Raw genomic sequence first — 17,506 nt, 5'->3', positions numbered from 1 at the left:
TCCCTGCTTCCAATTAAATTAATATGTATACACATAATATATATCCGCTTGCCTGCAAGAATTCAGAGAGAGAGCTCACTCCCAGCCTTAATCCTTATGGAAGGAGCTGTACTTTCTGCTGGGCCTTGAAGGGTGGATTGGATTTTGATAGATGGTAAAAGCTGAGGTATATTGCTATAATGTGAACAACATAAACGGAATGGAAGTGGACAAACCTAAGTATGAAGAATTGTAATGAGCCCACTGTAACTAGAGTAGAGCTCATCTAAAGTTGATTAGGATCAAATTGTGAAAGACTTTAAATTTCACATTAAGAAATTTTGAGATTATTGCATAGGCCAGGGGGAGCCACTGAAGATCCCTGAGAAAAAGAATTTTACATGATCTGGGTAGCGTTTTTATAAAAATAGACCTCGATATATGCATTATGTAACAAATGAGTGAGATTGAGAACTGTAATACCACTTCGTAGATATTATCAAAAACAATATTTGAAATATTTAACAGCGTGTGGTAATCCAGATATTTAACAATCAGTTCATCTAGGGCACTCAGAATGAATCAGTAAGATTCCTATATTAATTGTCTTCTTGTCATTTCTATCTGGATTTACATCTTTCTCTGCTTGCGTAAACCTATTTCCTGATCTTCCCCATAAAACTTGTCTTCTCCATTACAGTCAATGGTGACTTTCATGCTCTATATTACAAATCTTGGAGTTTATATATTTGATTCCTCTTTCTCACACAACCTGCATCCAATTTATCTGAACATTTTGCAGGCACTTCAAAAGTATACCAGAAAGGAGAGCAACACATTGGCGCAAGACCCAATTTAATGAGAGAGTGGCAAGGTGAAATAAACATGCCTTTTAATAACTTTTTCAAAATGAGAACTTTAGCGTTTGTGTCCTGATTTTATTCACATGAAAATTTTTAGAGAGCATCCAATAGGGGCTGAAATCTGACTTCGTGTCACATCCTACCTCTGTGTTTACTAGTTATGTGACCTTGGGAAGACGCTTAGCATCTTTGGACTGATCAAGCCACCTGCATCCCTTACATGGATTATTGCAATAACCTAATAGCCTCTGTGCTTCCACTCTTGCTCCCTTCCTCCATCTATTATCAATATAGTAGCTATTGTGAGTCTTTAAGAACATGCCATTTCATGTCACTTCTCTGCACAAAACTTTTCAGTGACTTCTCATCGCACTCAGAGATGAAAGCAGAACTCTGTAGAGTGGCCCACAAGACCAAATACACTGTAGCCTGTGCTTCTCTGGCCTCTTTCTCAGTGTTCTTCCCTTTGCTCACTCTGCTCTGTGTCCTGTCCACACTGCTGCCCCATGAGCCTGTTATGCACACTCCTTGTTCTCTCTGCTTAGAACTTCTTTTTCCTAAATATCCACATGGCTCATCCCTTCACCTTCAATAGGTGATTGCTTAAATGTCACCTGTTTCTTGAGTTCTTACCTGACCTCCCAATATAAAATTGCTCTCCAACCCAGCATTTTCTATCTACCTTTCCTGCTGTATTTTTCCATAGTACTATATATAAGATACTATATATTTTTCTTCTTTGTTGCTCTCCACCATTAGAATGTAAACTTCATTGGCAATAATTTTTGTCTCTTGTGTTCATTCCATATTTCTCAAATCTGAAATAATGCCAATTATTTTAGTACCTACTCACATGCACATAATGTTCAGACACACATAATGGCCCCTCCCTACCCAAAAACTAAATCAAGAATATTCCTGAATCAGCTACCTTCTTAAGAGACTATGAAAGATATAAAGATCAGAATTTCAGCTTCTTAGCCTCAAAACTAGTAAATCACCTCTCTTTCAGACCCCAAGCCTGGGCTTGGACTAAGAGAATTGGGTGAGAGAGGAGTCCCAAATCCTATAACTTCATGGGGGCTAAATGCTTATGTCTCTCCAGCTTGTAACTCTGAAGCAATTTTTTCATGCAATTTACAAGTGTTGCTTGAAGTTTGTTTCCACTATACGCTTTTAGTTTTTAGTGCATCTCAGATACATCTTAGGGCAAATTGACTTTTGCCAACTAGTCTGTAGTCTTTACAAAATTGCAGACTTTATGCAACTTCCATGTCTGAAGATTTCTCAGCACTGCACAAAGTATTAAAGGATCTGAGCCAGTTTGACCATCAGTCCCCCTCTGGAGTCTCCCTTGGCTCTCCAAAGTAGTGTTAAGTTACTTCCTCCTTTGTGATCCCAGGGTGCTCTGTGAAGTATCACTTCCAGTATTTACAGTAAAACAGTCATGAATTTTATGTACCTTTCTTTTCTGTGAGGCTGTAAGCTTCTTGAAGGTAGTAGACTCAATTTTTATCACTTGAACATTGGGAACTAACATAGTACCTTCAGAGTTCAGAGTAGTGATACTGTTCATTTTTATTGAATGAATCAGTTTATGCATGAATTTTCAGTAGGAAATCATAGCACACCTCTGCTTCTCGTAATACAGTTCAGAGGATAACGACCACAGTGATATACAGAGTTATACACTTTGCCTCAAAATCAAAAAAGATCAAGTAGGAATACCAATGTATTTTTTTTTAAACTGTTCTATTTCATTCACTTTTTATTCACTTTATTCTCTTTATGTATAAATATTTTACCCTTTCCTATTTTGGTTATATGATCTATCTCTCTATCTATCATTTATCTCTATCTTTCTACCTATCCATATCTATGTATCTATATCTATATCTATATCTATATCTATATCTATATCTATGTCTATATCTGTATCATCTATATCTATCTCCATAAAAATCCCCCTTTAATTTTCTCTTACTCTTGATTACTATTTAATAAATAATCAATATAAATAATTGTACAAGCTATGGGGGAACTTTTGTTATTTTTTTAATGTTTATTTATTTATTTATTTTGAGAGAGAAAGAGTGTAAGTGGCAGAGGGGCAGAGAGAGAGGGGAAGAGAGAATCCCAAGCAGGCTCCAAGCTCAGCATGGAGCCAGACCTGGGGCTTGATCTCACTACCATGAGATCACAACCTGAGCCAATATCAAGAGTCAGATACTAAGTGACCGAACCAGCTAGGTGTCCTACTATGTGGGAATTCTTAAAAGGCATAAATGTGATCTTCAGTAATATTTCCTAAATGTGCACAGTGCTTTTTACATCTTAGGAGACAAGTTAATATCTTGAAGTATTAACTGATGATCCCTCCAAATGAACACTGCTCTTTGTTTTATGTAACCACTCCTTTGTTTACTTGGTTAATGGTATCTTTTGTCTCCAGCACTGATTAAATTTGCTGTAAATGCAAAGGGAGAAACAGCCCTGTTCAACCTGTCATTTTCAAAATAGACTCTCCAAACTCTGGAGACCAAAACCAACTTTGAAAACCAAAGCTTTGAATTGCAAAAGCTAGCATTTTTTTTCCTGAAAATTATGTTAAAAAAATTTAAAGACTAATTCCTTTCGTGCAGTTTATTTTGAAATACCTCAGAAAATAATGTGGATTTTATTTGATTGATCCAAAATCAAATGTGGATTGATTGATGGAAAGAGGGGTGACTAAGTGGATAGATGTGTGGTAAACAAGTAGAGAAAAACATTGGTGGCAACACTGAGGTTGTGGACGTATAGGTGTATGTCATAAAATCCTTTCAAGTGGCTATCCTTTCAAGTGGTCTCATGGCCTGAGGGAAATGAGGAAGATCAGAGTAAAAGAGTATCTGGATGGTTTTGAGGGCTCATGAAGAAATGGAGCCCCATTCCCCTACTTCTAGGGACTCATCCATCATGTATCCAATTGCCCATATTGAACAGCAAAGAGCAGAGACAGCTTTAGCCTCACCCTTGGGTGAAGCCTGGGCAAAGGGCAAGTCCTGAAGAGAATTTCTCCATCCCATCATGGTACCTTGCTGAGATTTTGTGGCATGTCTAGGTAGAGAGGTCCTAAGACAGGTCAACCCTAATGTGCTATGGAAGCAGAACCAGAAATTTGCTACCTTCTTGAGAAGAATGTAAAGGTGGTCAATTGAGGAAGATGGAATATTTACCATATGGCCCTGAGGATAGGAGATGAATTGAATTGTATGGAAGCTTGAGTGACTGCAGTGAGGATATAGGTCAATGAAAAGACCATAAAGAGTACTTTAGATTAGTCCCAATGGCATCGTGAGATGGCGGGTTATTGAAGCCTAAATGTTTTCACCCTAAAGTTGTCAAAAAAATACGGGACTTCCAGATAAATTTGGATTCCAGATATAGTTTTTGTTTATGTGTAACTATGCCCCATCCAATATTTTGTTGTTTGTATGAAATTCAAAGTTAACTGGGTATCCTGTACTTTTATTTCTACATCTGACAATGCTACTCCACTTGGATTATGTCACAAAATCTGCTTCACAGACCCTAGGTTCCATTATGGGAAGAAGGAGGGAGAGGAGAGAAGTTTTGCAATATAAAATTGCCTGAGAAAACAATAAAATGACTGACATTTCCTGTAGCCAACCAGATTAAATTATCTTCTATGAGATAGGATGGGGGTCCTAGACCAAAGGTAAATTCAGTTTAGGAAAAAAAAAAAAAAAAAAAAAAAAAAAAAATATATATATATATATATATATATATATATATACATATATAAAATTTCACACACATGAGCTCTGTGGTTTGGAACATTTTATTTGCTTTAATTTGAACTTCATAACAGCCCTATAAGCTTGTCAGGAAAGGTATCTTTGATGGTAACAAAGATTAAGTTGAAATTTAGAGATGTTAACTGACTTGAATTTAATCTTTTCTCTTCTCTTCTCCCTTACCACTCCATATGAATGCAGATTGCTTTATTTTTATCCTACTTAGCTCATGCATTGACCTCAGTTTCATTCATGTATATATTCTTATAACAAATATTTATTGATTATGAACTATGGATTTGGGACTATGCTAAGTCCTAAGATATAAAGATGCACAAAACAGACATGTCTTTCGCATATTTTCTGTTTTTTTACTATAAATCTGAAGATCAGAGGGACCACTGCATTGATGATGACATTGTTTCTGTGTCATTTCATAATTACCAAGTAATTAGCTTGGACATTTTACGTAGAAGAGACTACTTTCTTCTTGAGACAATACATTCCAACATCATATACATAGATTTACATACAATTCTTAAATAAAAATATAACTAAGTATAATTAAGAAAAAGCATGTGTATATAAAGATGATGCTGGAATCGGAGGAGCCTGTGGTGATAACTCAGTGGAAACACAGGTGATGCAAAGAGTGTGTATCAGGAAGGTTTTGTCTGAAAATGAGCCTGACTCAAAAGAAAATATGCTAGTCTGAAAAATTGCAAATATTTTCTAATTGCTCTTTAGTGATTAAAAAAAAAAGTATTTTAAAAAGTAAAGCTTCCTCACTGAAAGGGAAAAAAAAAAAAAAAGAATTGATCTCAGTTTTTGCTACTTACCCCAGAATCCTGTAGGAAAAGACATCTATAAACTTTATGGGTCGAGCCTTATTTTCCCCACAAGTACAATATAAAGTAAAAAAAGTCTTAATACATTTCATCTAGAAGGTAGCCATTATAATGATATGAGCATTCTTCAGTGAGAGCTGACAGTGCCCACTTGGCTAGTACTTTTCCCACACTTGTGAGAAGAAGTTGTTATCAACCAAACTAGAAGTGGGAAGTCTTGCTTGAGAAACAAGGCTTTTGAGACATTGGATCCCAAAATCCAGCCAGGCAGGGTTTAGAAGTCCTTATGAGTGATCTACAAACTGTCACAAAACTAAACAGATCACGAACATAAAGAACACATTTGCTTAACAACTCTTACGAACATATGACTCACAATACCTCCGAAGCCAAATATTTCACTTCTTTAATACTATCACAAGTTTTCAAATTTCTTAACCCAGAGGCTTATGTTATTCTTCTTGCATAATAAAGAAGACATATCTAAATTTTTTTTTTTCAAATTTGCTTGTTGAAATCATACAAGTGTGGGAGAAGACAATCAAAGGCAGAGTAATAATTCTAAAAGGAAGGATAACACCTTTGACCTGTTCAGTAGAAACCCTGAGATTCTGAACTCTCTTTCTTCTCTTTGCAGACTCCTAGATACCTTATATTCTTTTAATCAGTTGGAATTATAAAATCAATTATAATTTCCACCCAGTTGTCACTCTTCACTCCAAGTCTTGGTGGCTTCCTCTAGCAGCCACCCCGCCTCCACCCCAACTCTTACCCCATGTTGTCATGCTGTTCTTCCAGACCCAAGTGATCAAAACTGGAGCTGCCAGAATTACTATTTTCACTGAGGCAGAAAGAATACTCTTCCACCTATTGCTTCCATCTTTCCAAGGACAACCTGCATCTTCCAGTTTTCTGTAACTCCCTTTCTTGTGGAACTTGGGGCAAATCCTCCCAGCAATGGAATGAGCAACATTTGAGTAAGGAAAAGAGTGTCCTTCTCAAAAGTGTTTCAGTTTATTGCTTCACTTCTCTTACCCCAAAAGGATGCCTCTCAAACGTTAGGGAGAGCTTTTGCCTTCCTTCTTTTGTAAGAGTTAATTCTTGCATCTTAGAGTGCAGTTTTAGCTTACAGACCCGTGTCTCTATTTTCTGTTTTGCCAGGTGATATACTTTACTATAAAATAGAGTTCAAGATGGGCATACACAGCAAGATCTCTGTATCTGGACATGTACCTGATAATCATGCATTGTGGAAGGCTTTAAAAATCCTTGTTATTAATGGAAGAAGGAATAAGTCTTAGACTAGCCATGGAATCAATTTAACTCGAAATATTTTTGGGAAACACAACTTGGCTTCTTTACCCACTAACCTGTTTAGTTTTGAAGTTTGATTATACTTTGAGAATTAGAAGACTCAAAACTAATAGCTGCACTTACAATGGAGAAAGATACATGGCTCATGTAAGTGACTTCACCCAGGTTGCCAACACTGAGCTTCAAGCACAAGGTGTGGCAGCTGAGCTAAGATAGGCCTTCTTGGGGCCTGGGAACATGCAGGCAGAGCTTAGCTAGCCAACTGTGCAGGCATTTCCTAATGAAGAGTTAACAAATACTCATGTAACAACATATTTTTCTGTTAGGAAGAAAAAAAAGGATTAAAACATTCCAAAGCCATCACTACTGAAATTAGATAATGGGATTCAAAGAAGCTACTCATTATATGAGAAAAATGGAAAATAAATAGAGGGGGTTCAAGGTCACCCTACTACCATAAAAATAATGGTGATGGTGATGGCAATAATGCTATGCTTGTTTAGTTTAGCTCTTTATACTTATGAAATGCTTTTACTTTTTCACCCACTTTGTATTCTTATCAGAATCCAATTTACAAATGAGAAAACGAGATTTAGATCATCCAAATTGTATTTTGATAAAGAATACTAGCTTAGCTTTCAAAAAAAGGGAAATAAGGAAGAGGAAATTAGCTTTTTTTTTTTTAACAATGTGGTTACAGAAAACGTGTGTCAGCTTACTGTATTTTGCAGGAAGTTTTTCCTTTATTGTCTTTCCAAGTGTCATAAGTTTATATTACTCTCTGAATCATCAAAAGAATTTTCCCAGGGCTTTTTACATTGGGAAGAATGTCTGGATCTAGAATTTGTCCTCAGTTACTGGGAAATCCTCCCTCAACTTGTGCAAAGTTACTAAAAGCCAATTTGGGGTACTGCCTCTCAGTTAAAACAAAATAGAATCCAGAGACAAAACAAGTTCTTAAGCAAATTCAATTCTAGTGAATCTTATTAAAATTTGGACAGTTTTCTTTCTCACTCCCAAGTTGCATCCTTGTTTCTAAGAATTACTGGAAATAGGGGTGCCTGGGTGGTTCAATCAGTTAAGCATCTGACTCTTGATTATAGCTCAGTCATGATCTCACGTTTCATGAGATACAGCCCCGTGTCAGGCTCCATGCTGATAGTGCAAAGCCTGCTTGGGGGTCTGTCTCTCCCTCTCTGTCTGCCCCTTCCCTCTCTCTCACTCTCTAAAAATAAATCAACTTAAAAAAAAAAAAGAATTACTGGAAATATATTTGTCCAAAAAATACACTTTAATTCTTCTCTCATTTTCTTTTGTATTTAAAGACCTACAATTATAGGGTCCCAAATTAATATTCATATATTAATTTTCTCATAGCATTAGGACCGTGTCTTGGCTTAGTGTAACTCGTACTCAACATGCATTTTGTAATTTGAATATTTTTCTTACTTAGGCAATTATTTTTCTTTTTGATGCCCTTTGTTTGCCAACCGTCCACTTCAACTGTCCCAGCATGCTCTCATACTGATGGAGTTTCTCATGGTCATCAACAATGTTTCTCTGTTTCCTCAAAGTACAGTCCCCTTTCCTCAAAGTACAGTCAGTCTGTTCATTTTATCTTCTAGTAATCCTCCCTCTTATTCTTGGCAAAGGTAGTTGGGCAAAAAGGGAACTTGACATATGTCTCAGGTTCTTTCATTAAAACATGTCTCCTTCATTCAGCAACACTTTTCCCATCTCATAAACTTATAAAGAAATTCATTTTCTGCTCCTGGAAAGGATGTATACTGTACTATTGTTCTTATTGTTATTTCATCCAGTGGAAAACAAGACACCCCCAACTGTCACTCTGTCATTGGCTCACTTTTGTCTTACACCAAAAAGAAATTTTCTTATACTTTTTCCAGTTCTATCAATATCTCAGTGAGAATGTAAAAGTTTTCATTTTGTTTTGAATGTAGAAGTTCCCCTGTAGAGTGCTTTTGGGTAAATAGTAATTCAGCCAAGATTCCAGCTGGAAATTAAACTATGTTTACTCAAGGAGTCAAATATTGGAAGATACTTTCAGACGACAATTGAGAAAGATATGCCTGAAATCTATTGGGATGAAAAAGGACTCCCAGGGGTTGTTTTTGGCAAACTTTACTCATAGAGAGAGTAAAAGCACAAGTTTGTTTGTTTGCTTGCTTTTGTCTTTGTGGAACATTTTATCAGGGGAGGGTCACACATTCTGACTCTGTCTTAGGCCAGAGGATGACAAGAAGGTGCCAGAAGCACTGGGACCCTGATGGAAGCCTCAGATGGAAGCTGTAAGAACCATATCCAAAGGGCTGCTCCTCAGTGCCTCAGTTTCCCCTTCATGATATGGGAGGGTTATGTTCCCTTCTGGGTTTGAAATACTGTTTGATAAGATAAAAGTAAGTCAAAAGCTACAAAGAGTTTCTCCACTCCCAGGACCTGCTCTGAAGCTCCTACCTCATACTATGGAGCCAGAAAAAGGGAATTTTCCCAAGAAACCGTGTTGCTCACTGGTCCCTGCTGCAGGGGTAGGGGGAGTGCAGCTGTCTCTGAATACCTGGATGCTGGGGCAAGGACAAAGGGAGATTCTTGTCTGGACAACATCTTGGTTTTCCAGGAGGGAAAACTGACCTTCCTGAGCCCTCAGAGGCAGGGAACCCCAGCCTTGTTCATTCATCACAGTGGCTTGATCCAAGGATATGCTTCAAGTCCAGAGAGGAGGGGTTGCTCTGACAACAACATCACTCCTGATAATAGCTTGAGGTATGGCCCAGTTGCCAAATGACTTATGTGAGGGAGAGGGAATTAAGAGCAGGAAGTTCAATTCAGGATATACAGAATTGAGTTTAGGTCCAGAGTCCAATTTCCATTAGACCGTAGGAAAATGATTTAGCCTCATTATTCCCATCTATAGATGGGTAAGGATTGTATATAAATGCTTTTCAAAGTGCTGGCCCAAAGTAATCACTCAGTAGGTGGTAGCTAAAACACCCAAAATAGAAAACCATACACATATCTCTGTGAAACACTGGATCTGTAAGGGAGCATTGGGAGCCTCCTGTGTAGCTAAAATTGGGAAAGAAAAAGCCTTCCCACTGAGGTGGAGACAGGAATAGTGTTTAGCTGTATTTGGCACCCTGGAGGCCATATCCCATGCTGGGCATACTTAGTACAGTGAGTGGGGCCATAGCAGTCTCAAGGGTGGTACAGCTGACATCTAGAAGTAGCAGTGATAGGTAAGCACCTGACAACCATTGACAATAATTTAGGAGACCAGAATAGGCAAGAACAAATGGTACTTTCCACACAAAGGATAAGACTCTGGATCTATGAGTATACCTTTGAGATTCCCCCACAAACTTTGAGAATTACTTGTGGATGGACTCTAGAGGCTGAGTGAAAAGCTAGCTTTATCAAGGTTCATGAAATCAAACGTGTTGTTTCATACTGATACCTCCTAGAAAAACCTACTTCATGTGACATTTTATACCTCATTCTCAAGAAGTCTGACTGGTGGGGATGATATATCTATACATAAAGGATTAAACACCCAACATGACAAAGTCTATGAATGACCTATTAGGAAGGTAAATTGTTCAGGACAGAGTAGGAGGGGCTCGAGCCACTCTGTGGGACTAGAGAGAGAGGTTAACGGTACAATGAAAAGTTTGAATTGGCATAACAGACAGTTCATCAAATAGGTGGGGAGGCAAGGGTTTCCATAAAGAATAAACAGCACATGAAAAGGCATAGTATATGAAGCTGCATAGTCTCCTAAGGGATTATGGGGTGGCTAGAGCATAAGTTGCATTTTGGAGAGTGGCAGAATATGTAGAAGACAGCATGACACTGTAAGAAAAATATGCACAGGCTTGGCTTCCTATCTTGAGACTAGAACTTTGCAGCTTCATGAATTTAGGTAACATTTTAAAATTTCTATGAACCTTAGTTTTTTTTTTTATCTGGAAAATGAGGATAGAGATAGCCATATTTAAGTGTTGTTATAGTTATCAAACATAATATAAAACACCTCCATATCTGTTATGGTCATTGACCCACAAATATTAGATTCTATTCCTACTGTTTTATTCTAAATGTAGGCCAGGACTAGACCCTGGAGGATTTTATATATTAAGTCAAGGCATTTGGACTTTATGATGCAGGTAAGGAAGTCTGTTTTTAAGTTCTAAGCACTTGAACAGTAGCAACATCTATATTGGTCAATATGAATTAGTGTGGAGCAACGCTTAAGAAGGGCAACCAGTTAGGCATCTTCTGGGGATAGTCTAGCAAGAAATAATGAATATCTGAACCATGATATGGTAGTAAGAATGAAGGAAAAGAAACAAAGTCCAAAGATTTTATGAAGGTAGAAGAGGCAAGAACTTGAGGGTCCAGGGTGAAGGCTGGCCATTATTCTAGGAATGCCTCCTGGAGTTGGGCAGCATGGTAGCCCTGGAGGAATACAGGATTATACTCAAATTTGGATCATGGGGTGAATAATGATCCATTAACTAATGTAGGAAATGTAAGGGGAAGGAACAAGGAGTTTTAGCAGAAAGGATATTGAATTCACTTTGGAATATACTGCATGAAATAGATGTGCATGGAGAAAAGAACTCCATGTTTAGGAAGTTATGTGTGTGTGGAGTCATCAGCACATATTTTGTAGTTTAATGACCCAAGGACTACATACAGATCCCTGGGTAACACTGATATAACATAAGCAGGTTATGGAAGTGAAAAAGTGAAGGTGAATGAGAAGGAAAGATCGGAGGAAATAAAAGTGTGTGTATAAGGGAGGGGAGATGATGAGAGATTAATTTTATAGTTGTTGATGGAGTAAGACATTTTTAAAAGATTCAATTAGTAAATAGCATCAAATGCATATGAGAAGACAAGTGAAAAATCAGATGCAAAATTACCATTGGATTTATCAAGATAGAGCTTATTGGTGGTGTGACAAGGGGTGGAACATCCCTGGACACCCTGATCAATAAGCCTGGCTATAATGCCCAAGAATGAGATAGAACATTCCCCATAAAATAATATGGGATCTCACATATGTTTAAAAGTGGAGAAGGTAGAAGAGGCAAGAACATATTTTAAGCTGGTGAGAGGTGATGGAGATATGGAAGATATAGGAACTCAAATACCATGCAGTGACCGGACTTATCAAAAAGTGGTGGCCGTGAAGCTTAACTCCATCCTCACTGCTATTCAGCAACTCATTGCAGTTTTATGCCTCTTTTCTGTCTCCCACTGCCTACTTCTTACCATCCCCAATTTCCATATACACTGGATCTCACCTCTCATTTTCTCACTTTCTCTAAATGTTTTTATCTCACACTTTACAAGGAAAAGGAAACAAAAACAAAAACAAAAACATCAGCTAAAAATCTTCAATCCTTTGCCTGGATGTGTGGTATGTAGGAAAACGAGCACATTTCATCAGGGAAGTGATGAGAGAAGCTGTATCTTAAAGAGAGGTACAAGTTTTAGTTAACTCTCCAAAATAGAGGAAACTAATTACCAAGAGGATGGCAATGAGGATGTAGAAGAGGCCTTTACCATATAAGGAGGAATCCAGAAGACAAACAGAGTTGAGAGGGAAGTCAGTCATGAGCAAATAAATCTTGGGGCTGATAATCAGAGCATATGAGGATTAGGGTACTGGAGGGGATTCAAAGTCTCACCATAAAATCTTATTTTCAGGAGTAGACAAGAAGGCCACTTGAGAAAAGCATACATTTCTGTGAAGAAAGAAAGTCCTAAGTGGGAGTTAGATGTGTATGTGTGAGGGTTGGGAGGATGGGGTAAGATGAGAAGAAAGAAGTGGAGAACTAAGCCTTCCTTGGCTCCTAACCATCAGCAGATACTCATTTCTAACTTTAAAAATAGACACTACTGGGGTGCCTGGGTGGCTCAGTTAAGCATCCAACTTCAGCTCAGGTCATAATCTCGTGGTCTGTGAGTTCAAGCCCCGTGTCAGGCTCTGTGCTGACATCTCAGAGCCTGGAGCCTGCTTTGGATTCTGTGTCTCCCTCTCTCTCTGCCCCTTCCCCACTCATGCTCTTTCTCTCTCTCTGTGTGTCAAAAATAAATAAACATTAAAAGAAAAATTAAAAAAAAATAGATAACTACCTTTTCAGGAAGAAGTGGATTTCTAAACAGGAGTACATAGATACCGAACAAACACACAATACATGTATAAATGCATATTTACACATTTGCATTTATTAAATGCATGCAAAAGAGTTACGGGAGTGACCATAACATATTTTTAAAGTGAAAAAAGGTAAGTTCAACAAACCTCTGTGTGCCTCTGTGTGTGTGTGTGTCTGTGTGTGTGTGTGCCAAAAAGAGAGACACAGAGAGAACCCAAATGCTAAGAGATGCTCTCTGGGAGTGGTGGGCCAAAAGGGGATTTCAGAGACAGATTAAGTGTAGTGAGGCCAGAAGTTTATACTATATACAATTCTAGGGCCTCCTTTAAAAGAAAAAGATACAAATGTATGAATGTAAATTAAGTGCCTAAGTAAATATTTGGCTATGGGGATCCAAGCTTCACTAGGTCCACCAGAAATCTGTTTCCACATGATTTTTATTGTTTTCTCTCTCTATGCTTAGGATAACTTTTTCACAATGAACATGAGTTACTTTAGAAATAAGGACTAAAGAAGTTATGTAAGTTGTTTTTGTTTATTTTTTAAATATTTATTTATTTTCTTTTTTTTTTATGTTTATTCATTTTTGAGAGAGAGAGAGATAGAGTGTGAGCAGGGGAGGGGCAGAGAGAGAGAAGGATACACAGATCTGAAACAGGCTCCAGGCTCTGAGCTGTCAGCACAGAGCCTGATGCCGGGCGCACACCCATGAACCATGATATCACGACCTGAGCAAAAGTCGGATGCTTAACCGACTGAGCCACGCAGGCACCCTTGGTTTTTTTTGTTTTTGTTTTTGTTTTTGTTTTTGTTTTTGTTTTTGTTTTTTGTCTTTTTTTTGTCAGCCATGCTTTCAAACTTATTTCTATTGGATTTTTTTAAAAGGTCATTAGAGATGGTTTCTAATCAGAACGGCTATGGGTTCATATTGTCATTTATGATGCATTTCTAGGAAGTTATCCACAAAGTTCCTAGCTTGAGCTTACCCTGGAATTTTATTTGCTTCCATGAAGCACTGTAAACAAATATCCTGAAACGAGGAAACTCAAAGTCGGACCACTCCTTTTATCCAGAAAGCCTGTTTTTTCTTTAAAAAATGGACAACGGATTATGCTGATTTTAGTAACCCAAGTTTAGAGAGTTTACACAAATTGGGTTACTTCCTCTCCCCAAAAGAGATGTTGCTGTATTATACATTATTTTTCATAGCACAAGTTTGTTCCTGCTTCCCTGTTGTCACAGTTGCCTGCCTGGTATCAAGCTTTAAATGGGAAAGTGTTTGTGCTGAAGGGTTTCCTTAGTAACAGGAAGTGACTGTGTAAGAGGGTTTTAGAGTGGGTTGGCTTTATAACCTCTCAGTCATCAAGGAAGCACATTACTGTAAATGATCTGGGGACTGTCCCAAACTCTTCTGAGTGAACACACTGTTGAAAGGTGTTTTGAGAAAAAGTAGAAAAAAGGTGGTTTCTTACCTTTAGAGAACATGAATTTCTGTGACCTCGTGTGGCTCCTGGGGTGGCCCCTTTAAGATCAGGAGAATCATTCCTCTCGATCAGATCTCTGATTTTATTGTCCAACTCCATGCTTTCACATCTGCTTGGGGACATGGGAAAGTCACATTTTACAAAGTTAACTACAAATTATTCAGAGGTACGATGAGTTTGTCAATGGCACGGAGGTCTTATGTGTCTACAGTACCTCTCTAGAATCTCAGGTCTCTAATCTCATTTTTGTTCATCAGTCCATGCCATTGGAACACTTTAAGGATTATTGGAGTTTAGTTTTCACTTACTTGCACATTTATACAAAGTGATAGAGTAAGATGCAGGCAAGCTTAGGCATTTTCACAGCCTGATAACAATGACCAGAATTGAGTGCTCACGGTGAACCCGGTGACCTACACTTTCTTATTCTGTGGCACAACAATGCATTGAGGTCACCCATACCTTCATTTTGTAGAGAAGCAAACTTGGTTTTAGGAAATTAACTAATTTGTTAATTTATGCAAAGTCAAACACTGGCAGGGCCAAAAGCAAACTCAAATCTATAGGATTCTATAGCCTGTGTATATGTTTTAGTTTTTTTCCTCCGGTTTTATTGAGAAATAAATGACACACATCACTGTATAAGTTTAAGGCATACAGCATGATGGTTTGATTTACATACATTGTGAAATGATTACCACAGTAGGTTCAGCTAATGTCCATCTTCTCATACAGATACAATAAAAAGAAAAGAAAGAAACACTTCTCCTTGTGATGAGAACTCTTAGGATCTACACTCTTCACAACTTTCCCGTATATTCTACAGTGGTGTTAGCTCTAGTCATCACATGGTACATCACATCTTTAGTACTTATTTATCTCATAACAGCAGGTTTGTACCTTTTAATCTCCTTCCTCCAATTTGCTCCCCCCACACTCCCCTCTGGTAACCACAAACCTGATCTCTTTTTCTAAGAGTTCTGTGGGGGTTTTCTCATTTCGTTTTGTTTTGCTTTGTTGTTACATTCCACATATAAGTGAGATCATATAGTACCTACAGTATTTGTCTTTCTCTGTCTGACTTATTTCACTTAGCATAATGCTTTTAAGGTCCATCCACGTTGTCACAAGTAGTTGAATTTCCTTGTCTTTGTATGGCTGAAAATACTCCAGTGTGTGTGTGTGTGTGTGTGTGTGTGTGTGTGTGTGTGTGTACACACTTCTTCATATATTCATTACTGACAGTTAGGTAGTTTCCCTGTCTTAGTTATTGTAAACTATTCCCTATCTTAACCATTTTGCTGTATGTTTGCAATTAATCTGAGAACAAATTTATAAGCAATTATTTGCTACCAAATGGAAATATTATATTAGAGTCAAAGAATATTTGCCTTAAGGAGAATCTCGTCCAATTGTATCATTTATCTGAAAACCAGAATGAATTGCTTACATTCCCATGACCATTAATTAATAGTGCCAAGATTTAAACCAGATTTTCTGACTTAAATTTTCCATTTTCTTTCATATTATGCCATCTTGCCATGATGGAGAAATTTTTGCACTAAAACCACAATTCACAAGAAAAATGCATACATTATGTGATTTTTCTTCACATACATTTTTTTTGCCTGCCTTATCATTTCTCAGCCCCTAAAAATAACACCTAGGATTGGGGTAGGAGATCTTTTAGGAGGACTTTTCAAAGTTGTCTGCACATAAAATGAATGTGTAGGTGGATGACCTAATTGTATACCTATGTGGCTGAAGTTACTTGATTTGTCTGCCCAACCCACTACTTTCTTTGAGAGTAACTCCCAGGAGCTTGTTGCCAGGCTTGTTGACACTTCTTGACCTCACGTCTTTGGTTATAATTGATTGGACCAAAAGAAAACAACTGATCCCAGCCAAAGAGATTTTCTTCTGTGTGCGGAGGGAGCTAAGAATGAAGCATACGAGTAGGAAAATGCAGGGCTGTGAGATGGAGAGAGTCCTGACAATTTTCTAGTTCTGAAAAAGCCCTTTCTAAGGCATAACTGCCTTCCCACCCTTGTATTCTGGGAACCACTCCATGTCCTTATAATGAATTGTCTCCATTTTTTAAAACTATCTAGTTTTGCTTGATTTCTGTTATTTGTGATGTGAAATCCCTAAATAATATACCTTGACCTTCATATTTATACTCTTTCTTTCAGGCTGTGAAATGTCTGTACCTCAAGCCCTACATATGATGTCACTGTATGTTATAAGTCACTGGGTCTACAGTAAAATCCTTCACAGCCCACATCATTGCATATTCATGGCATTGGGGCTTCAAAGTTTCCCACAACCCTCTGAGAAGTGTCACAAAATTCCTTTGCCTCAAATCCTGCAGATTATCTACATTTCCAAATAGCACTGGAATTGGACTAGACTGAATAAATTCCTGAGGTGACTTTCAGACCTATTCTAAACCAGACTTGCCCACCATAAGCTCACAATACTTTCTGGTACTATATTCCTCTGTGGCAAACTTGTTAATGAGCCATTTCAAACCCCAGACAGGATCACCACTTTTATATGACCATTATGACCTACCCCCAAGTCCCATGATGCTCTGGCTCCCTTGCTATGTTTCTGAGCTCATCTTCTATTCTTCCTCCTGCTTTTTCCTTCCAGGAACACTTGCCCCATCACAGTGTACAGAACATGCTATGCAAGACTTCCACTTTAGGACCTTGATATTTGCTATTCCCTCCACATGACTTGCTCCCCCATTCAGGTCCTGTCTCAAGTGTCACTTCATCAAGAAAGCCTCTGCTGACTAAAGCATCTGAAATAGTTTTTCACACCCATCACTACTCCCCCTTAATTCTGTTTTATGTTCTTCTTAGAATTTTCTATTTTCTATTATTTTCATTTCTTATCTGTTTACTGTTCTTCTCTCTGACACCCATCTAGGCCCTATACATGTCCCCTAAAAGAAGGGTCTTCATTTTTATTTACTGCTCTGTTTCCTTGGCGCATAGTATAAACTCAGTAAGTACTTGTTATTAA

At 37.8% G+C, this 17,506-nt stretch overlaps 1 protein-coding gene and 1 long non-coding RNA gene across 4 annotated transcripts in view; one reads left to right on the top strand and one right to left on the bottom strand.

The window, feature by feature from the left end:
* The window catches only part of TNIP3 (TNFAIP3 interacting protein 3), a 92,021-nt gene that overhangs the window by 40,330 nt on the left and 34,185 nt on the right, over nt 1-17,506 (bottom strand). For both annotated transcript variants that reach the window (XM_015539997.2, XM_015539998.2), the window contains exon 2: nt 14,462-14,582. In XM_015539997.2, coding sequence (XP_015395483.2) covers nt 14,462-14,582 — 121 coding nt within the window. The remainder of the gene's footprint in view (nt 1-14,461; nt 14,583-17,506) is intronic.
* Nucleotides 1-17,506, top strand: part of LOC107180153 — a 46,527-nt gene that overhangs the window by 10,858 nt on the left and 18,163 nt on the right. The window lies entirely within an intron of this gene.

This window comes from Panthera tigris, chromosome B1 (genome assembly GCF_018350195.1).
Source record: "Panthera tigris isolate Pti1 chromosome B1, P.tigris_Pti1_mat1.1, whole genome shotgun sequence".
Taxonomy (NCBI): Eukaryota; Metazoa; Chordata; class Mammalia; order Carnivora; family Felidae; genus Panthera; species Panthera tigris.
Note: the sequence above shows the minus strand (reverse complement) of the source record. Positions and strands in the feature narration are given on the sequence as shown.